The 24,389-nt window shown below is 37.6% G+C and overlaps 1 protein-coding gene across 3 annotated transcripts in view; it reads right to left on the reverse strand.

Annotated features, from left to right (window-relative positions):
- NIPBL (NIPBL cohesin loading factor) overlaps positions 1 to 24,389 on the reverse strand; it is a 205,463-nt gene that overhangs the window by 111,648 nt on the left and 69,426 nt on the right. For all 3 annotated transcript variants that reach the window (NM_001206584.2, XM_015459095.3, XM_005221614.4), the window contains exons 2-3: positions 3,637 to 3,779; positions 1,095 to 1,260 (exon numbers count right to left, since the gene is read on the reverse strand). In NM_001206584.2, the coding sequence (NP_001193513.1) occupies positions 1,095 to 1,260; positions 3,637 to 3,700 (230 nt within the window). In that variant the 5' untranslated portion in view covers positions 3,701 to 3,779. The remainder of the gene's footprint in view (positions 1 to 1,094; positions 1,261 to 3,636; positions 3,780 to 24,389) is intronic.

Consider the following 24,389-nt stretch of genomic DNA (forward strand, 5'->3'; position numbering starts at 1 on the left):
ACATGCCATAGGGCAACCAAGCCCTTGAGCCACAACTACTAAGTCCGCACACTGCAACTTCAGAAGCCCCCACACGCCACAACTAGAGAAAGCCGTGCACTGCAATGAGGAGCCCACAAGCCGCAATACAGTCCCAACAGAGCCAAAAAGAAGAGAATGCACAGGTATGAGAAGCAGTAAAACACTTAGACACTGTTGAATTTCTGTAGAGATATACTTCCTTCTGAATTTAAACAATCATTTCTCAGTTTCCCATCAGTAAATTCACATTTATTATTTCTGCTAAATTCTTCAGCTTAAAAAATGGCCCCATAGTATGAGCTACATACAGGTAATGGCAGAGATCTGTCCATTATAATGTGTTTTATACTCATTCCCCTAAATAATGAATCTTTAAGTTAAAAAAATTAAAAGAATGGAAGGGCACAAGAGTACCACTGTGCAGTGGGTTATGAACTTTTTATACATTGTTGTGTTGAGTATACATACATACTGTTTTGGTAGTAAAAAGTGAATTTTAAAAAGTATACTTGTGGAAAAAGTCTGTAAATAAGCTACGTATTTTAGTTCATATTATTTTAAAGTCTATTGTGTGAAAACACACATCTGTGTTCACACTGTACAACAAATCCTGGAGAAAAATTAGTTCCAAATTCTGTAGCAACCTTCCTTGAAATTAATCTCTGAGTTCTTGCTATATTTTACATGAAAAGCATATAAGCCTATTCCAAACAGAACCATCACTAAAGTCCCTAGTGCCCGGAAATTCTAACTATTCCAGCAATTTCAGGAAAAGGAGCTAAATTAATGAACAACTTGAGACCTCTGCACAGATCCATCTTGATGAATCCCAAGATTATTACAAGAATCAAAAAAAATATTCATAGAATTACATGCATCAGAACTACTGTCTCAAAATAACTATGGTCTATTTAAATCTCATTAATATCACAATAAGGCTATATTTTAAAGAGGATATTCCAATAATTTAAAATAAATTATGTATTAAAATTTTTTAGAAATAAAAGTTAAACCAGGAATACTGATTCTTTTACTAAGACCAAAACATTTCATCTTACTTTAGATATACTTACATGTGATCTGTTGATACCTGGTTGAGGCTGTGGACAAGCTGTGAAACCAAATTATCATCCCTACAGGCCAAAAGGCAGTTCACTTCTTCTGCTATTCGTGCATTAAAGAGAAGGCTCTTTGTAGTTGTAGCAGGTAAAGGGGATGGAAGAGGCAGCTGGTTCAGGACTATTTGGAATAAAATCAGATTATGAGAAATTAATTGAGTGACAGTATGAAACCTCTTTCATGCTTAAATATATATGGGATTAAATAAATTGTAAAATATCAGTATGAATTAAAAGGCATTCTGTCTCTCCCCAAACAAACCCCAAACTACTCTACAAAACTCCCCAAACGTCCCTTTGACCACAATAGATTATACTAAGAGTAAAACTCTGTGCTAACTTTTCATGTCTTAATATCTTTATTACTTTAATAAATAGCCAAAAAAGGATTTAAAAAAAATAAGTAATTTCTAAAAATTGAGTGTATTAATTAATCTAATTTACTTCTATTGTAAAGATTTATCATAATCAAATAAATAAACCAAGTTACAATATCTGACTCTTCACCAGATAGACAACTAATGTGTGTTTTTAAAAGCTTGGGCAAATACAAAAATAGCTCACTTTAGTAGGAGAACAACATCCATAGAATAGGATTCTAAAGAAAGAAAAATATCTAAGGAATTTTGCTTTAAGTTGTAAATTCCTAAATAATCTCTTCATTCTATTCTGACAGCAAAAAAAAAAAAGGACATCGATGTTCACAGTTGTTTAAATTCAGTTACTTAATGTCTCTTCACATAAAAGGAATTAGTTCATTTGTTTAAAATAAAAGTTAAAAAGTTAACAATAGTGTCTTTGTTTTTGGTTTAATTTTTAATCACCTATATAGTATTAACTCTCATGCCACTCAGTCACTATGGGTGATAATAAGTTTTTGTTCATAAAAACATTGGAAACAAATCATTACTTAATACGTAGAATTTATTGGGCAGAAAAATTTTAATGAGGTACAGCTGAGATAATGCACAGAACTCAACCCCACCCCAACAAAAAAAAAGAAATTTCTGGTTGTTTGACTCTGCACTCCTACAACATATCATATGAATTTATGCCTTACTTGAACAAAGTGATAACCAAAACTAAAGACTATTTCAAAAGCTTTCTTACCTATTAAATCCACACCAACTACTTTCTTGTTATGTCAGATTTTATAAAGTAGCCCTGCCTCAAAGCTGTAGGCTGTTATCTATTTTACACCCACTTAAACTAGCTGGAAATTAACAACAGAAAAAAATAGTAATTGGGGGAACATAGATGAAAACATTTCTTGAAGTTATTTTCCTATAGCTGCTTTTATGAAACCTTACATCTTACAAAATGCTTGTTTTACAAAGAAAGGATGTCATCTATTCACCATCAACCCTTCCTTCTCATATGTCTTCTCCCCTTTATTTATTCAGGTAGGATAAGGACTAACATTGTGAGCAGTTTTTACACAGGGACTAAGTTAAAATTGCCTACCAAAGGAATGAGCCCCTAAAATATTGCACTACACTAATTAAACCTGCCAACAAAGGTCTAGTCAAAGCTATGGTTTTTCCAGTAGTCCCATATAGATGTGAGAGTTGGACCATAAGGAAAGCTGACTGCTGAAGAATTGATGTTTTTGAACTGTGGTGTTGGAGAAGACTCTTGAGAGTCCCTTGGACAGCAGGGAGATCAAACCAATCAGTCCTAAAGAAATCAGTCCTGAATGTTCCTTGGAAGGACTGATGCAAAAGCTGAAGCTCCAACACTTTGGCCACCTGATGCGAAGATCTGACTCATTGGAAAAGACCCTGATGCTGGGAAAGACTCAAAGCAAGAGGAGAAGGGGACGACAGAGGATGAGATGGCTAGATGGTATCACCGACTCGATGGACATGAGTTTGAGCATGCTCTGGGAGTTGGTGATGGACAGGGAAGCCTGGTGTGCTGCAGTCCATGGGGTCGCAAAGAGTTAGACATGACTGAGCGACTGAACTGAACTAAACCTCAAGTGAATGACAATGTTCTTAAGAAACTTAAGTGTTCAGGGTAAAATAGGCTCCTGACATCTGTGACAAACTCCAAAAGATTACCAAACGTGGCATCCAAAATAAATATCACTAAGAAATTAGATTAAGTGGGGCCATCAAATTTTCTTGTTTGAAGGGCAGTTTCAGTTACCATTTCCCTAAATGCTTTTTTAAGTGTGTAATAATTTCTATATGCAAACCATGTTTCTTCAGTTTCGATTTTTAATGATTGTTTCATCTTCTCTGATCCTTACTTTTACATTTATCCCTTTCATGTAAGACCTTTAAACAAAAACATACTACCATTTCTTAATGGGTCCTTAGGATGAAAGAGAAATTAAGGTCTTATTATTAGTTCACTAATTTTGTTACTTTCACACTTATGCATTCAAAATCTAAAATCTTTACACACTTTGTGTTATTTATGACACCACCAACAATTATTGTCATAGTCTCTTTAAAAATCAATGTCAGAGTAGAATGTTAACCAAACTTACGGTCTGTAAGACTAGCAATCCCCGCAAGAGTAGTGATGGGGACATGGGGCATATCCCCATTCATCCTGAAGTTCTGGAATGGTGTTGCCTATGAAAGTACTTAGTTCAGGTGCCAGCTGTCATTACTTCCCATTTCCCAAACACTGCAACAAAAAACAGATAATTATTTGTAACAATGTCAAATATATTACTACTAGGGAAATGCTTAAAAAATAAAATGTTCTGCTTTTTGCATGCTCAAGCTATACATAACAGTAACAGCCATCATGCATGTATTATTTACTGTATGTTCACACTGCAAAATGCTTTGTATGCAACAACACATTTAGTCCTCACAACAATGAAGTAAGGTAGGTACTCTTTTTTTTCCTGCATTTTACTGACGAGAAAATTAATTTACAAGGAATTTCAAGTAATGTGTGGAGCAAAGGTCAGAACCTAAACAATGTGGCTGTATTACTGGACAGGGACACTTAATTTTGACAAACACTATTTTCTTTTCCACATTATATATGCATAAAAATTTATCTTCAACTTGCCTTCCTGGTAAATAATGTGACCATTATTAAAAGATGAATCTTCAAACAATAAAGGCTGGAAAGGGTGTGGAGAAAAGAGAACCCTCTTGCACTGTTGGTGGGAATGTAAATTGATACAGCCACTATAGAAGACAGTAAGGAGATTCCTTAAAAAACTAGGAATAAAACCACCAGATGACCCAGCAATCCCATTCCTAGGCATATACCCTGAGGAAACCAAAATTGAAAAAGACACATGTACCCCAATGTTAACTGCAGCACTATTTACAATAGCTAGAACATGAAAGCAATCTGGATGTCCATTGACAGATGAATGGATAAAGCTGTGGTACATATACACAATGGAATATTAGTCATAAAAAGGAACACATTTGAGTCAGTTCTAATAAGGTGGATGCACCAAGAGCCTATCATTCAGAGTGAAGTCAGAAAGAGAAAAGTATTGCATAATAATGCATATATATAGAATCTAATAAGATGGTATCGATGAATTTACTTGCAGGGCAGCAGTGGAGAAACAGACATAGAGAACAGACTTATGGACATGGTGAGAGGGGAGGAGAGGGTGAGATGTCTGGACAGAGTAACATGGAAACTTACATTACCATATGCAAAATAGATAGCCAATGGGAATTTGCTGTATGTCTCATGGAACTTAAACAGGGGCTCTGAATCAACCTAGAAGGGTGAGATGGGGAGGGAGGTACAAGAGGGAGGGGACACAGGTACACCTATGGCTGATTCCATGTTGATGTTTGACAGAAAACAACAAAATTCTGTAAAGCAATTATCCTTGAATTAAAAAATAAATTTTGAAAAAGATGTGTCTTCATTAAATAGCTTCATAAACAGCAAACAGAGTCTGCTCTACATCAATTATCTAAGACATAGTGCTGAAATAGAAAGCTGAATTGTAATTTTTAAACAGTTTAAATACTTCTCTTTTTTTTTAAGAGAAGCTAGTCAGTAACTTTCAGGAGAACCTCTGAGTTTTTTCGTTTATAATCTTCAGAACAGTGTAATGATGTAACATTAATAATTCCCCTTATTCATACATCTTAATTCAACTTTAAAAAGTTTTTTCTTAAAAATAGTGAAAGTATATAAGTAGGTAAAAATAAGAATTTTCTTTTTCCTCACTTTGATTATAAATATACTGACAAAAGTTCCTAAAACACATATGTACGTTTTAACAGTAATAAAGTAAGCATCCATGAAACCACTCTAACGCTCTGCTGCTGCTGCTGCTAAGTTGCTTCAGTCATGTCCGACTCTGTGCGACCCCATAGACTGCAGCCCACCAGGCTCCTCCGTCCCTGGGATTCTCCAGGCCAAGAGTACTGGAGTGGGTTGCCATTTCCTTCTCCAATGCATGAAAGTGAAAAGTGAAAGCGAAGTTGCTCAGTCATGTCTGACTCTTAGCGACCCCATGGACTGCAGCCCACCAGGCTCCTCTGTCCATGGAACTCCCCAGGCAAGAATACTGGAGTGGGCTGCCACTTCCTTCTCCAGGGGACTTTCTTGACTCAGGGATTGAACCCATGTCTGTTACGGCAGGGGGATTGTGTACTTTCTTTACCGTCTGAACCAACCGGGGAAAAGCCAGGGACGCTCCTGAACTCAGGTGTTTCTAATCTTATCTCACATTATCAACCATTATATGAAGGACATCAAACTGGGAGGTATCTACAATGCTATGACAGAAAAGACAAACCAGTAAAAAAGGTAAATGAAATGTTCCTCAGAGAAGCAAAACATTTAAGGTCTCACAGCTTGTAAACTGACCTACAAAAGTTTGGATTTCTAGTTCAATGTTCTTTATGCTATGCTGTCTTACAGGATTGTATTATTTTGAATAAACCAACATTTTATGTGTGTGGACTATTTAGCTAATTAGCACTTTTCCTTCCTTGGTAATACTAATTTCTCCTTTTCTTTAGTGAGGAAGGTGGGAGGGAGGGCTTAAAACTATTATATTTTTATTGTCTCAGTTTATATTACATTTAATAGAATACGCTGCCTCAAATTCTTTTGGGAAATAGGTAGAATATAAATCCTAAGCAGCTAGGTAAGTAAATACCTAAATCTATGTTGTACTATATATAGTACAATATAACTTAAGATTGATTCCTTTATCACAAGATGATTTCCTATACAATGGGATCAGAAATGCAAAAATCAAACAATGGTCATTTTATTTCCTCTAAATGAGGCTGAGGTCTTAAGGAACTATAACATTTAGATGTAGGTCTCAACTTTAGACCATAATACACTTGATAATATATAATCAATTGAATCTAAAATGTAAGAGAAAAATGTTTTAATAACAGTCCACAAGAGGGCACACTTTGAACTACTACAAAATTTTTAAATTCACATTTTTTTTTTCCACTAGTCCAAAGACTGGCCAGATTCTTCTGAAATAATCATTCACCACCACTAGAAAGCAACAGATTCTGAAGTTTGTAAAAAATTTTTTAACACATATAAGCAATTTTTGGGTGCATATAAAATATAAGAAAAGCCTGAATACATGAAGACCTCTACAGTAATATTAAGTGATAAAAGCAAGTAATAGGTTTATCATTCATCTTCATCCTATTAGTTATTTGCGATTTGTCTGCCCTTAGAATCTTTTCAAAAAACTCTGGTTACTCTGATTTTTTTGTTTTTTTCTTTTTAAACTTTACAAATTGTATTAGTTTTGCCAAATATCAAAATGAATCCTCCACAGGTATACATGTGTTCCCCATCCTGAACCCTCCTCCCTCCTCCCTCCCCATACCATTCCTCTGGGTCGTCCCAGTGCACTAACCCCAAGCATTCCAGCATGGTGCATCGAACCTGGACTGGCAACTTGTTTCATACATGATATTATACATGTTTCAATGCCATTCTCCCAAATCTTCCCACCCTCTCCCTCTGCAACAGAGTCCATAAGACTGTTCTATACATCAGTGTCTCTTTTGCTGTCTCGTACACAGGGTTATTGTTAGCATCTTTTGATGCCACAGTAAGTTTAATAAATATCTATCATCTCATACAGATACAAAGACATTTTCTTGTGATAAAAACTCTTAAGACCTACTTGCTTAACAACTTTCATATATAACATACAGCAGTGTTTAATTATGTTTATCATGTTACACATGACATCTTTAGTACTTAATCTTGTAACTGGAAGTTTGTATCTTTTGACTCCCTTCAATTTCCTAACCCCCTCCCCCCCAGCGCAATCCCAGCCTCTCTCTGATAACCACAAATCTGATCTTCTTCTCTGAGTTTGCTTGTTTTTGAAGCATAACTGATCTACAACACTGTTGGTTCCTAGCATACAACATAATGATTTGGTATTTCTATATATTTCAAAATGATCAATGTAGGAAGTCTAGTTACCATCTGTCACCATACAAAGATATTACATTATTATTTACTCTATTCCCCACACTGTACATTTCATCCCTGTGCTTCATCTATTTGGTAACTGGAAGTTTGTACCTCTTAATCTTTCTCACCTATTGCACTAATCCCCCCACCCATCTCCCCTCTGGCAACTACCTGTTTGTTCTCTGCATCTATAACTGTTTCTGCTTTCTTATGTTTGTTTACATGTTTTGCTTTTAGATTCCACATATAAAGTGAAATCATATGGTATCTGTTTTTACCTGACTTACTTCATTTAGAATAATACCCTCTAGGTCCATATGCATTGTTGCAAATGACAAGATTTCATCTACTTGCATGTTATCACCCATAAAAAAGAATATGTGTATATACATATATGTGAATAGGTACATATCTAGACTACATCATTTTTATCCATTCACCTATCAATGGGCACTCAGGTTCCTTTCATATCCTGGTTATTGTAAATAATGTGATGAACACACAGTATATGTATCTTTTCAAATTAGTGTTTTTGCTTTCTTCAGAGAATACCCAGAAGTGGAATTGTTTTGTATGGCACTTCTGTTTTTAATTTTTTGTGGAACCTCTATACTGTTTTCCACAGTGGCTGCACATTTACATTCCCACAAACGGTTCGTGAGAGTTCTTTTATTTGTTGACTTTTTGATAATAGTCATTTTGAAAGGTGTGAGGTGATATCTCACTGTGATTTTGAATTGCATTTCTCTGATGATTAGTGATGCTGAGTATCTTTTCATGTGCCTGTTAATTATCTTTAAGTCTTCTTTGGGAAAATACCTATCCAGGTCCTCTGTCTGGCTATTTTGATCCTAATATGACAAGTCCCTAGAAACAATGAATTCTTTAAGACAACTCAGTAGGAGAACAAATATGTTTCAGGTACTTTAGGAAATTATTCCACAGCTTAAGATCATTACTTAAAGTACTGAAAACAATAACTGAGAAAGAGTACATGCACGCTTGTGCTTAGTCGCTTCAGTTGTGTCCGACCCTCTCCGACCCTATGGACCATGGTTTGCCAGGCTCCTCTGTCCGTGAGATTCTCCAGGCAAGAATACTGGAGTGAGTTGCCATTTCCTTCTCCAAAGAGTACATAAAGATGTACAAAAAAAAAATCATGATTGCTCAAGTATAATGCACATTAATAATGTCTCTTCTGTGCTAACCCATTCAAAGGTCATTTCCAACAACCTTCTTCTCTCTCCTGTGTCAATTTTCCCTCTTATTGGATCATTCCAATGAGCATATAAACATCTATATGCTGATAACTGCTGCTGCTGCTGCTAAGTCGCTTCAGTCGTGTCCGACTCTCTGCGACCCCATAGACAGCAACCCACCAGGCTCCGCCGTCCCTGGGATTCTCCAGGCAAGAACACTGGAGTGGGCTGCCATTCCCTTCTCCATGATAACTGCTACTATTCCCCAAAAACCCAAATTAAAAAAAACCCTTGTCTCCTATATCCTCCATCAAACTGCTTCATTTTCTGCTTCCTTTCACAGCAAAATACTTCAGTTTTCCATATTCACCTCTAATTCTTCTACTTTCTCTTGAGACCACCCTGGGTTTTTATTCTCATCATTCCACTGAAAGTCTTACCATGGTTAGTAATGGCATGAATCTACATTGTTAAGTGCAATGGACAAAACTCCTATTCAATTATTTGACCCAGCATTCAACAGAGCTGATTAATCTTCTGTTTGCACAATTCTGTTTTCCAGAACAACATATTCTTTTGGTTTTTCCTCACAGGACAGGCCACTCCTGAATCCTATATTGGTTCCTTCTCATCTTCCTGTTCTACCTATGCTGTTAATCTCATCTGATCTCAAGATTTTAAAATAGCACCTGTATGCTGATAACTCTAAAATTTGTATCTCCTACTGTGACTTCTCCCCACATACAATACACTCAATCCAACTACCTACTCAGTATCTCTGCTTTGAAAAAGCTGGCTTGAAACTCAACCTTAAAAAAACTAAGATCATGGCATTGGGTCCCATCACTTCATAGCAAATAGATGGGAGGAAAGTGGAAACAGTGACAGATTTTATTTTCCTGGGCTCCAAAATCACTACAGACAGTGACTGCAGCCATGAAATTAAATGATGCCTGCTCCTTAGAAGAAAGCCATGACAAACAGTGTATTAAAAGCCAGAGACATCACTTTGCTGAAAAAGGTCCATATAGTCAAATACATGATTTTTTCCATAGTCATGTATGGACGTGAGAGTAAGACCATAAAGAAAGAAGGCTGAGCACCAAAGAATTGTTGCCTTCAAACGGTGGTGTTGGAGAAAACTCTAGAGTCCCCTGGACTGCAAGATCAAACCAGTCAATACTAAAGGAAATCAACCCTGACTATAAATAAGAAGGACTGATGCTGAAGCTCCAATACTTTGGCCACCTGATGCAAAGAGCCGACTCACTGGAAAAGACTCTGATGTGGGGAAAGTTGAAGGCAAAACGAGAAGGACAGGATGAGATGGCTGGATGGCATCACCAACTCAATGGACACGACTTTGAGCAAATTCCAGGAGATAGTGAAGGATACAAGAGTTTGGTGTGCTACAGTCCATGGGGCTGCAAACAGTTGGACTTGAGCGACTGAAGAACGACAAGTGCAGGTCTAGAGTAGAGGCTGGCAATCTTATTACTGACTTCTGAGAGAATCAATTATATACTTTAGATAAATGTTCTTTATTAGATACTATCTGCAAATATTGTATCCTTCTCGTTTGCCTTTTCATTCTCTTAACAATATCTTTTGAACTTTTTATGAAGTCCAACTTAGCAGTATGTTTTTTTATGATGGTGGTGGTGGGATGCGACTACAAAGAGACATGCAGAAAGTTTTTGATGTGAAAATGTTCTGTATCATGGAGGGATGTTGGTTATATGAGTATACCCAAGATTTCTATTTTTCAATATATATATTACCAAATTCCAAAATACTACAGAAGTAATAATACTGCTACTAATAATTTAGCAGTGGTTACAGAATGGAAGGAGGTATAGATGAAATTAAAAGGACAGCATGTTGATTACTGTTGAAGCTGAGTGATGGACATTAGGCATTCATTATACTCTTCTGTTTACCTTTCAGGTCCTTAAAGTCTTCCATAATAAACAGCCTGTTTCATATGTACCTTGCTTTTTCTTTTTTAAAATTTCTTTGGAGTAATTTAAAATGTGTTAACTTCCACATTTTATTTTAATTAAGGGAAATTTTTTGTTGGGTACAAAATATCATCTCATACTTAGGATTAAGTAAAGCCTTTCATTTAACAGACCTATTACTGCGAAACCATGTGATATGAAGTGAATGTTTCTATCTCCCCCGCAACCCCATTTGTATATGGAACCCTATTCCCAGTATGATGGTATCAATATTTGAAAGTGGGGCTCATGAGAGGTGATTAGGTCACGAGGGTGAAATTCTCACCAATAGGATTAATGCCCCTAGGAAAGAGACTTCAAAGAGCTCCTCTGATCCTTCCACCATGTGAAGACACAGCAAGAATATGGCCATCTATGAACCAGAAAGTGGGTTCTCACAAGATACTGAATCTGCCAGGACCTTTATTTTGGACTTCCCAGCCTCCAGAACTGTAAGAAATAAATTTCTGCTGTTTATAAGCCAGTCTACGGCTTGTAACAGTCTACGGCTGCTGTTGTTGTTTAAGTTGCTAAATCATCTCCGACTCTTTGTGACCCCATGGACTGCAGCATGCCAGGCTTCCCTGTCCTTCACTATCTCATGGAGTTTGCTCAAGTTCATGTCCACCAAGTCGGTGATGCTATTCTTTTATAAGAGACTGAATGGTAAGACATCATGTTTCCCTCAGGCTTTATTTCTGTAATTGGTATTAAAAAAATAAAAGAATTTAAGATATAATAATTAAATAGTATAATTTATGAATGTGAAAGAACTATATTGGGATAATTTTCAGGAAAAATAACCTTGTAAAAAGTCAATTAAGACTAGTAACTAACAACTCCTTACTAAGGAGCTAAACATCAAAATTATTTTAAATAGTCTTTCTCATAGGAAAAGAAATAATAAAAACAGAGAAAAGCAATTTCTTACCCACATTATCTATAGTGCTTAGTCGCTCAGTCGTTTCTGACTCTTTGTGACCCTCATGGGCTGTAGCCTGCCAGGAAGCCACCAAGGAAGCCCACATTATCTACAGTAACCTTTTTAATAATTTCCACTAGATCCTTCCCACTATGCTATTTTATAGGATGTAAATATATAAAATTTAGGGCTTCCCTGGTCGCTCAGATGGTAAAGAATTTGCCTGCAACGCAGGAGACCTGGGTTTGATCCCTGCGTTGGAAAGATCCCCTGGAGAAAGGAATGGCTGGCTACCCACTCCAGTATTCTTCTCTGGAGAATTCCATGGACTGAGGTCAAGCATGTTATTTTTAAAATTTAATACGCTAATATTCAATGAACTAATCATAAAATGCAGATTTTCATAACATCAAATGGCATATCCTTTCTATACATAAAATGAAAAAATAGTTGTTTAAATTCTGTCATTATTGGTAAATCTTTTATTAAGAAAAATGGGTTTCTAAATTTTAAGTGAAGTTTCTGATTTATATGATTAGTCCCACAAAAGTAAAGTTACTATGAAACACAGATTATTAAAAAGAAAATAAAACATTAACTATATCCTGAGCTAGAAGGTTAATAGGAATACAAAATGTAAAAAGATAAAATGATCCTGTGTGTTATAAAGCAGCAGCCCCCAACCTTTTTTGGCAACAGGGACCGGTTTCCTGGAAGACAGTTCTTCCACGGGCTGGGAGTGAGGGGGTGGTTTTGGGATGATTCATGCACATTACATTTATTGTGCACTTTACTTATATTACTATTGTATCAGCTCATGTCAGATCATCAAGCATTAGACCCCGAAGGTTGGGGACCCCTGTTATAGAGGACTTTCATGGTTGTTTACAAAATCTAGGAAAACTGATGGGGATAGGGGAGGTGTGCAGAAAAGAGGGATATAAAAAAATAGTTTTCTCAAATAATATTTTGACACAAGTCAGTATCACAAATAAACACAAAAGCAAACTAAACTTAAAATGGAACTGAAACACTTTCAATTTCAATCAGAATACTGAATTGCCTGGAGTTGAGGAAGCAGTTTGGCTTCTCTTTACCAGTACTTGATAGCTGATAATATTACATATGCTTATCAGCAGGTAATGAAATTTCTAAGTGACTCATCTCCTTTTACTTGATGATCTGATTTCTTGATTTTTAAAACATTATATCTTATGTATTCACCATCATGCATCTAGCATCTACTACTTAGAATAGGATCTGACAGTGGGTTGTGAGCATAATGTGGTTTAAAAAAACAAAAAACAAAAACCAAAAAACCACCCCAAACATGGTTAATACCCTCATAGAGCTTAGAGAATCCATTAGTAGTGATATTATGAATAATCACCATGTAACAGATGATCACATATTGTGATAAACTTCACAACAATAATAATGGATGATATTTAGCATCTACTATACGCCTGGAATTGTTCTAAGGGATTTACATGTTTAATTTCATATTAATTTACATTTAGTTCATCTTTACATATTTGAATTCAGTTAATCCTTATCCTATTTAACAGGTAGTATTATTAATTTAAGATAATAAAACCTGGGGCATATAAAGGTAAGTAATTTGTCCAAGGTCTGATTCCAGAGTCCCTGATCTTAGTATTTTAGAGTCCTTACTCTTTTCTAAATGAAAAGAACCGGGTACTTTGAGAGACAAAAAGATTGCAACCAAGTTTATAGTGAAGGGTGGACAGTAACAATGTCTCATTTAGGAAGTCTCATTAATATGAGTTAGACAGGCAAAAGGCAAAGAAGAAATGGGGACAGGGTGGGGGCGGTGACTAGCATGCTCAAGTCCCTACAGAAGGACAGAGCCTAGCACAAAGGAAAAGGGGAGTATGTTGCTGTACACAATGATGGACTGATACAAGACTAAGGAGAAAAGGTACATATAAATTAGATCATACCTAGCCTAACAGGGCAGGGCAAAGCGTTTTTGATGTCGAATCATGCCACTTAAAAAAAAAAAAAAAGACCCTGATGCTGGACAAGATTAAAGGCAGGAGGAGAAAGGGATGACAGAGGATGAGATGGTAGGATGGGATCACCGACTTGATGGACTTGAGTTTGAGCAAGCTCAGTTGGGAGTTGGTGATGGACAGGGAAGCCTGGCGTGTTACATACGGTCCATGGGGTTGCAAAGAGTCAGACACGACTGAGCGACTGAACTGAACTGGCCATTTACAAACATATCTTAGTTACTGAATACAGCAACTGTAGTTCCTTAATTTTTTGAATCCATTTCTCTGTTTTCATAGAGACTCTATATACTCCTGAAAGATATTAACTTGAATTCAGTTCACTGTGTTTACAAAATTAGGCATGGATTTAAAAGACTAGAAGGAAAAATGGTTTGTCACAAATACAGTTTTCCAATAGTTCTGTCAAATGTGAGAGAACTGGGCCATAAAAAAGGCTGAATGCTGAAGAATTGATACTTTCAAATTTTGGTGCTGGAGACTCTTGAGAATCCCTTGGACAGCAAGGAGATCAAACCAGTCAGTCCTAAAGGAAATCAACCCTGAATATTCACTGGAAGGACTGATGCTGAAGCTGAGGCTCTAATATTTTGGCCACCTAATAAGAAGAGCTGCATTGGAAAAGACCCTGATACTGGGAAAGACTGAGGGGAGTAGAAGAAGGTGACAGGATGAGATGGTTGGATGGCAGCACCAATTCAATGGACATGAGTTTGAGCAAACTCTGGGAGATAGTGAAAGACAGAGGAGCCTTGTGTGCTGCAGTCCATGGGGTCGCAAAGAGTTGGACATGACTTGCAGACTGAGCAACAACAACAAAGTATGAAAATTACTGCCTCAGAATAAACTTTAAAACATAAAACTGAATGCTAAGTTTAAAAAAACAAAACAAAAAGTAAAACCAAAAAATGTTTCTTGTGTGAAATAAACTTATGTTCATGCAAAAACCTACACATCAATGTTTATAGCAGCATTATCTGTAATAGCCAAAAACAGGAAATAACCCAAATGACCTTCAATGCATGAATGGCTAAACAAGTTGGTCAATCTACACCACAGAATGCTGCTGCTGATAAGTCACTTCAGTCGTGTCCAACTCTGTGCGACCCCATAGACAGCAGCCCACCAGGCTCCCCAGTCCCTTGGATTCTCCAGGCAAGAACATGGAGTGGGTTGCCATTTCCTTCTCCAATGCATGAAAGTGAAAAGTGAAAGTGAAGTCGCTCAGTCATGTCTGACTCTTAGCAACGCCATGGACTGCAGCCCACCAGGCTCCTCCATCCATGGGATTTTCCAGGCAAGAGTACTGGAGTGGGGTGCCATTGCCTTTTCCGCCATAGAATGCTACTTAGCAAATAAAAATGTACCACCTATTCATAATATAACAACTTGGATGAATCTCAAGGAAATTATACTGAGTGAAAAATGCCAATCTCAAAAATATATACTGTATGATTCCATTCATGGGATACTCTTGACATACCAACATGAGGATGAAAGGCTGATCAGTGGCTGCCAGAACTTGGAGATGGGGAGTGCAGGTGTGACTATGAAGTGACAGTACAAGGAAGTGGTTCTTGTGAAGAACAGTTCTCTATATTGAGTACGGTGGTGGTTACATATAACTACTTGTCTGTGTGCTTGTGCTCAGTCCCTCAGTCAAACTACATTTATGATAAACTATATAGAAACACACACAAAGTGCATGCATAGCTGGCTAAATCTGAATAAACTGGATTGTACAAATGCCAATTTCCTGGTTTTGAAATTACAATACAACGTTACTTTTGTTGGAGGTTGGATTAATAAGGGTATACATGATATCCCCATACTTTTTTTTTTTTTTTGCAACTTCCTATGAATCTGCAATTATTTCAAAATAAAGAATCATTAAAAGCCAATTATAGTCTGTGGGTTCTAAATACCTAGTTCATTCACTTTATGGGCTTTTATTATTGAACCAAGTTAAAAGTTCTAATAGCTGATTTAGAAATTTTGCAAAGCAATTTACAGGCATAAAGTTGTTGTTTTTTTTTTTTTTTAGTTTTTCCTGCAGGCTTCTTTTTTAAAAAATTTTCTTAGTTGAAGAGATAACTTTGAGTTTTGATATAACTTCAAGCTTACAAAAAGTTAACAGAGTTACACAAAACTGCTATCCAAGTACAAGAAACTGCCATAACTTTTACCCAGATTCACCCACTGCTTACCTTTTGCCCTGTCTGCTTTGCCTTTCACATCCCTTTCTCCTCCCTGTCCTCCTCTGTGTGTGTGTTTCCCCCTGAACTATTTCAGAGCAAGTTGGAGATATCAGAGTCCATTTCTCTCAATCCTTAATTATGTATTTCCTGGAAAAGTCAGTTTTCATTTCAATCCCAAACCAGTCAATCCTAAAGAAAATCAACCCTGAGTATTCACTGGAAGGATTGATGCTGAAGCTGAAGCTCCAATACTGTGGCCAGCTGATCAGAAGAGCTGACTCGCTGGAAACGACCCTGACGTTGGGAAAGGTTGAGGGCAGGAGGAGAAGCGGGCAACAGAGGATGAGAGAGTTGGATGGCATCACCAACTAAATGGATGTGAGTTTGAGCAGACTCCAGGAGATACTGAAAGACAGGGAGGGAAGCCTGGCATGCTGCAGTTCATGGGATCGCAGAGAGTCAGTCACAACTGAGCAACAACAAATGTACTTCATAAGAGCAAGAACATTTTCTTAGATAACAAGAAGCCAATGGAAAAAACCATGAAATTTAACATTTATAAAATAATATTTAATCCCAGGTCCCTATTCTATCCACTGTCCCAATAATGTTCTTTTTTAACTGTTTTTTCCCCTTGGTTCAGGAACCAACCTAGAATCAAATATAACATTCAGCTGTCATGACTTTAAGTCTTCTTGAATTTAGATTGCTTCCCTGTAGTTTCTTTGCATTTATTGACTTGTTTGTATAATCCATGGATTTGGAATTCCAGCGGTATGTTTTTAGTAGGTATTATCATAGACTCCTAGTGAATTATAACAGGAAGCATCTGATACCAGTTTTTTGCTAATTTGATGATGTTAACTTTGACCACTTGATTAATGCAGTTTAAGCCATGTTCTCCGTTATTAAGTTACCCATCTGCAGTTTGTGGAAAGAGGCTTGTGTAAGGGAGACTACTAAATACCTAATTCCCACTGAACCTATACTACTTAATTTTAATATCATCAATGATTTTCTATCAATGTTTTATTTCAGGGCATTCTACTGTAACGGGACAATTCCCTTCCTCCCTATTCATTCATGTGAGTATGGACTGGGCAATTTCTTTTTTACTGAATGAGCTGCAATCTATTATTATTCATTTATTTTGAAGCTCAAAATTTTCCCAGATTGGCCAGGGGCAGCTTCTCCAAGCTGACTTTCTTGTCCTTCTGTTATGTCCTATCACTCTTTAAGAGATTCCTTACTTTCCAGTGCAATAAGATATGCCAACCTCATCTCATACCTTTCCTATCCCAACAGTGGAAACCAGCCTTTCCTTCAGAGGTGCTCTGATTCTATTTAGTGGAGAATATTATTCAGAGACAGCATTAGTTATGCTATTACTGGTATATCATTGTAAGCCAAGCACATTAAATGAAAAAATAGAGAATCAAGAGAAAATAAGTAAAACATGAGTTGCAAAACAATGTAAATGTGAAAAACAATTTATAAATTCCAGAATCACACGATTTCATAGGCGAAAAATATCTCTGGGAAACAAACATCTATTTTATAGGCAAGAAAATCAAGACCTAGTGATAGTAGGTATGTTGAATATGGTCACAGAATAAATTACTAGCTAAAGTCAGCGAATTCTCAATTTGATGTTCACCAACTTTTGCTCTTATACTATATATTCAACAAATATTTACTGAGTGCCTACAACATGCAATGCACTGTTGGAGCTAGGGATACAGCAGTGCACAAAACAGACAATTCCTGTGTGGCCTCATAGAGCTTAATTTTCCATATGAAAAGGTGCTTTAGTTCATTAGTCTTTAAGAAAATAAGATAGTAAGGTATATTTAAGGTTAAAAAGTAATCAACTGTTGCAATGACAGCACAGTAAACAACAGGAATGCTCACACAATGCTGGCGGGAGTATACAAAATGGGTACACACACTCTGGAGAAGGGACATTATCTGTTGGGTGATTACCCTAGGCCCTGTAATTTCACTCCTTGGTATAGCTGACTCATTGGAAAAGACTCTGATGCTGGAAGGCATTGGGGGCAGGAGGAGAAGGGGACGGCAGAGGATGAGATGGCTGGATGGCATCACCGACTCGATGGACTTGAGTTTGAGTGAACTCCGGGAGTTGGTGATGGACAGGGAGGCCTGGCGTGCTGCGATTCACGGGGTCCTAAAGAGTTGGACACGACTGAGCGACTGAACTGAAAACTAAATAGCTTAAAGCTCTCAATCTCCTCCTAGAACCAGCAGGTCAGGCTAGATATGGTCTTCAGAGATGGCAGAGGCAGAAAAAGTGCAAGCACAATCTTACAAACGTTTTTTCAAACCTTTGGTCATGTCACTGGCAGGAACTACACAGTCACTTGGGAAAGAGCCTGGATGCAGGCAGGGGTGAAGGCCTGGAGCTATTAATACAATCTATCATATCCACCGATTCCAAGATGTTTCAGAGATGGAACTGATATTTTAACAACAATCCCCTGCAAGGTGATTTTGATGCTTGTTAAGGTCTGAAAACCAACAGGCACCAGAGATTGCTGGGTCTTATGCCCAGAGTTTCTAATTTAGTAAACCTTGAGTAATAGCCAAGGATTTAGCATTTCTAATAATTTCCCAATGATGCTAATGCTGCTGACCCTAGGGCCACAGTGGTAACTACTGGGCTAGAAGACAGGGAAAACCTTCTGAGGAAGATGTCACCTGTAATGAATTTTGAAAGCTTGGTATTGATGAAGAGTGGAAACGGTGCTGCGGGCAGAAGGAAAAGCAAGTGCAAAGGGAGAAAGCTGTGAAACTGCATGATGCGCATGTGGACTGAGGGAGGTTAAACAGACAAAAGCCAGATTATAAAAGAGCCTATGTGCTAGGTTAAGGAGTCCAAATTTGACTGACTGCTATAGGCAGTCATAGAAACACTTTATATTAAGAAAATTATATGAACAGATTTTGATATTAGAGCATGATCTATAGCAGCGCTGTGGAAGAGAAGGTGCTAAACTTGTAGAAAGGTACTAGAAGGAAGGAAGAACATTAGGTAGGAAATAGACTACCACTTGAACAAAGAGAAAGCAAGGTTAATAGCAAGAAAAGGGCAAATATACAGAAAGAGATTAATCTGGCGACAACTTGGATGTGGAGAGAGACGGAATCCAGGACCACTTTCAGGTTCTAGCTTGGGTAACTAAAGGTGCAACACGCACATATACATACATTCATAAACATAGATATCACATTGTGTGTTGTTCCATAAGGATCTGAAACAGTTTACCAGAAGAATACATAGGTTGAAAAATAAATCAAGTGAAGGATTCTGAACAAAGGACATGCTGGGATAAAGAAAATAAATAAAAACAGTACAGAGTAAAGCACAGTACAATGCGCCCCAAAACTCCCAAGAGTTGGCCTTCAAATGTGGCTTAAGTTTCCTAGTTAGGAATGAAAAGAAGCGAATACATAGTGTCTTTAAAAGTGAAGCAACTGACCAGGACAAGTACAGCTTTTCCAAGACACTGTGATCTGAGGGAAATTGCATCAGTGAGTTCACATCAAGAAGGTTCTGGATGATATAACGAAGAAAGTCCTTGAAGGCATCCCTAAAAAAAACCTCCCCAAATGTTTTGAGCTACTTTGCTATTTTTTTTTTTAAATCACATCCATTTAAAAGGACAATTCAATAAAAACAAATCTACAAGGGGCCAAAATAATGCAATCCATCCACAGATCTCTAATAGTACAGTTCTATCGAAGAGTAAAATTGTAAATATTCAGAGGAATGGATGGACAGAACGTTGCCACTGAACAGTCCTCCATTAATTTTTCTCAGAACTGGACTTTTCAAAAACTGAAATGGTCCAGAGTACATGTTTGAAATGGAATACAAACATGCAGTATTACTAAGGGTAGCAATATATGTTTTATTAGCCAACCAATCTAGGCAAGGAAAATGAAGAGAGGTAACTTTACGAAGTTTAAGGAGTTTACTCAAAATATGTTCTACATAGAAACCTCAGGGAGGTTAGAATCTCCTTCGGAAAAAAGTCTGATGCTGCTCTAACACATGGATCATGCTGCCAAATTTCTACTAACAACAGATTATGCAAAATGTTATTACAATTTTCAGAATATGAAAGCCAGAAAGTTAATAAAACATCTTGTGTGTGTGCTCAGTCGTGTACGACTCTTTGCAATCCCATGTACTCCAGCCCACCAGGCTCCTTTTACTCTCGGCGGTATTGTCTATACTATTTAACACGTCATAAATTCTCTGTTACAGAAGTCTTTCTCTCTCTCCCTCCTTCTCCCTCTCTAAATACACTTTCACCCACTGCCCCACTAAATACACTTGGCCCCACCTTGGACACACACTTACTAGACTGCCTACTAGTAGGCAGTGTATGTATATAAACTGAGGTATAGAGGGAGAGAACAAAATATGTATTGACTAGTTGCTAAGTATGTGCTGGGCACTGTGCCTGTTGCTTTACATTCTCCGCCCCCCCCTTTTTTTCATTTGATCTTCATAATAACTCAATGAATAGGTCTCATTTTAAAGATGAGAACAAACGTAAATGAAGAGCACAAAGTACAAAAATTAATTAAGATGTAGACTCAGTATTCAAAAACAATTTGTCATCATTCAAATCATTCAGATATAAAAGCTATAAAATGGCGCTTAAACACACAAGAAGAGTATGTTCAGCCTTACCGTTACTACAAGAATTAAAACTATACTGAGAGCAAGTTTCTGAATTCCAGCCAACCTGGTAAATGAGAAATGTTAACACACCATTATGGATGCTGTTGAGAAACAAGTACTCTCATACACTGCTGGCTAGAATGCAAAATGTAGTTTAATTTGGCATATATATCAAAACTACATGGGCTTCCCAGGTGGCGCTAGTCGTAAAGAACCTGCCTGCCAATGCAGGAGAACAAAGAGACAATGGTTCAAACCCTGGGTTGGGAAGATCCCCTGGAAGAGGATATGGCAACCCACTCCAGTATTCTTGCCTGGAAAACCCCATGGACAGAGAAACCTGGTGGGCTACAGTCCACGGAGGTCACAAAGAGTTGGACACGACTAAAGTGACTTAGCACAGCACACACATATACATTTACATAAACTTTTGACTCAGTAATCCCACTTCTAGAAGCTGACCCTCCACAAATATGTAGAACATATGCAAAATGTTATTCATTACACCGTTATTTCCAATATAAAAACATGAAAACAATCTAATGTCTCAGCACAGGAATCTGACTGTACAGTACATCCATATCATGGAATATTATACAGTAGTTTAAAAGAATGAGAACTATGAACTGAAACAAGAGTAATTCCTAGGAAAAACCAAGTGAAAAAAAAAACAAGGTACAAAATAAACGTATACAGAATGCAATCTCTCCTGAATGAAGGAGAAATGAGAATATATATAGGTACTGTTTAACCATAAAAAGAAATCAGGAAAGATAAAGTTGAAAGTAATGTAATCATTAGCCCTTAGGGAAGGTGGGAATGGGATTGTAGTGAGGCTCTTGAGTATACCTTCCCAATACCTTCCCTACTGGGTTGACTTTGGAACCATGTAAATGTTACATTCAGAAATCAGTATTAAATCAAATTTAAAAAAAAGGCAAACTCTAAAATCAAACACAAGCAGCATAACTATATTATCAAATAATATAATCATCAGTCCTGAATATTCATTCATCAGTCCTGAATATTCATGGAAGGACTGATGCTGAAGCTGAAACTCCAATACTTTGGCCACCTGATGCAAAGAACTGACTCATTTGAAAAGACCCTGATGCTGGGAAATATTGAAGGCAGGAGGAGAAGGGTACAACAGAGGATGAGATGGTTGGATGGCATCACTGACTCAATGGACATGAGTATGAGTAAACTCCGGGAGTTGGTGATGGACAAGGAGGCCTGGTGTGCTACAGTCCATGGGGTCACAAAGAGTTGGACACAACTGAGTGACTGAACTGAACTGAATAACATCATCACACACACAAAAATTTAACCAAGTAATTCTCACCACAGGACTCTGACTGTATAAAATTATTGAGTGTGGTGGGTTGAATTGTAAGGGCTCCTCCAAAATATGTCCACCTAAATCAATGAATGTGACCTCATTTGGGAAAGGGTCTTTCAAATGTAAGAATCTCAAGATAAGATCATCCTGAATTTAGGGTGGACCCCAAATCCAATGAACGTGTTCTTATGAAAGACAGAAATGGGAGACACACTGACACACACAGTGAAGAAGGCCGACTGAAGATGACGGCAGAGACTAGAGTTATGCAGCCACAAACCACGCGATGGCTGGAGCCACAAGAAGCTGGAAGAGAGGCAAAGGATTCTTACCCAGAGCCCCTGCAGGGAGAATGAAACTGTTAACACCTTGATTTTAGACTTATGGCCCATAGAACTGAGAGAGAATAAAATCCTGTTGTTTCAAGCCACCAAAATTATTGTAATTTTTTTACAGCAGCCCATGTAAACTAATACACTGAGATATATTCTAAGGACAGAAAAGATTAAAGAGAACTCTTAAAACTTGCCCAGTGTGTTTTATTTTGGCAGTGGTGTTGATATAGGAAATCAAATACAATATATTCTTAGAAGTCAAGTGAAGAACACCTTTCACTGTGTCACTACTGAAATCTGAGAACTGTTTTTATTATTTATTTCCATAAGGAACCTCAAAAAAAAATCTACAAACTTAATTCCAAAGTCCCTTTCCTCATTTTTAGTTTATTTCTATTTCTATTTTCCTCTGTTCCAACATAAACTGTCCATTCTTGCCATATTGATCTTTTCACTGATTCCAAAATATGCTTATCCTCAAACCTTGCATGAATACATTTCCTTATACTGTTTTTTTTCCTTTCTATACCAAAAAAACTCTACCTATTCTCCAAGCCCCACCTCTTCTTTGAAACCATCCTCTACTACTGTGCTTCATAATCTTTTTCTTTAATGAACTCGTGTGTTACATGTATCTAAGTAAGGACCTGTCCATGCATCAGTTCAGTTCAGGCGCTCACTCATGTCTAACTCTTCACGACCCCATGGACTGCAGCATGCCAGGCCTCCCTGTCCATCACCAACTCCCAGAGTTGACTCAAACTCACGTCCATTGAATCGGTGATGCCATCCAACCATCTCATGCTCTGTCGTCCCCTTCTCCTCCTGACTTCAATCTTTCCAAGCGTCAGGGTCTTTTCTAATGAGTCAGTTCTTCACATCAGGTAGCCAAAGTATTGGAGTTTCAGCTTCAGCATCAGTCCTTTCAATGAACAATCAGGACTGATCTCCTTTAGGATGGACTGGTTGGACCTCCTTGCAGTCCATAGGACTCTCAAGAGTCTTCTCCAACACCACAGTTCAAAAGCATCAATTCTTTGGCGCTCAGCTCTCTTTATAGTCCAACTCTCACATCCATACACGACTACTGGAAAAACCATAGCCTTGAGGAGACAGACGTTTGTTGGCAAAGTAATGTCTCCGCTTTTTAATATGCTGTCTAGGTTAGTCATAACTTTCCTTCCAAGGAGTAAGCATCTGTTAATTTCATGGCTGCAATCACCATCAGCAGTGATTTTGGAGCCCTCAAAAATAAAGTCAGCCACTGTTTCCACTGTTTCCCCATTTACTGCCATGAAGTGATGGGACCAGATGCCATGATCTTCGTTTTCTGAACGTTGAGCTTTAAGCCAACTTTTTCACTCTCTTCTTTCACTTTCATCAAGAGGCTCTTCAGTTCTTCTTCGCTTTCTGCCATAAGGGTGGTGTCATCTGCACATCTGAGGTTACTGATATTTCTCCCGGCAATCTTGATTTCAGCTTGTGCTTCCTACAGCCCAGCGTTTCTCATGATGTACTCTGCAGGTAAATTAAATAAGCAGGGTGACAATATATAGCTTTGACGTACTCCTTTTTCAATTTGGAACAAGTCAATTGTTCCATGTCCAGTTCTAACTGTCGCTTCTTGACCAGCATACAGATTTCTCAGGAGGCAGGTCAGGTGGTCTGGTCTGGTATTCCCATCTCTTGAAGAATTTTCCACAGTTCATTGTGATCCACACAGCCAAAGGCTTTGGCATAGTCAATAAAGCAGAAGTAGATGTTTTTCTGGAACTCTCTTGCTTTTTCCATGATCCAGCAGATGTTGGCAATTTGATCTCTGCCTTTTCTAAAACCAGCCTGAACATCTGGAAGTTCACAGTTCACGTATTGCTGAAGCCTGGCTTGGAGAGTTTTGAGCATCACTTTACTAGCATGTGAGATGAGTGCAAATGTGCAGTAGTTTGAGCATTCTTTGGCATTGCCTTTCTTTGGGATTGGAATGAAAACTGACCTTTTCCAGTCCTGTGGCCACTGCTGAGTTTTCCAAATTTGCTGGCATATTGAGTGCAGCACTTTCACAGCATCACCTTTTAGGATTT

Source organism: Bos taurus, chromosome 20 (assembly GCF_002263795.3).
Source record: "Bos taurus isolate L1 Dominette 01449 registration number 42190680 breed Hereford chromosome 20, ARS-UCD2.0, whole genome shotgun sequence".
Classification (NCBI taxonomy): Eukaryota; Metazoa; Chordata; class Mammalia; order Artiodactyla; family Bovidae; genus Bos; species Bos taurus.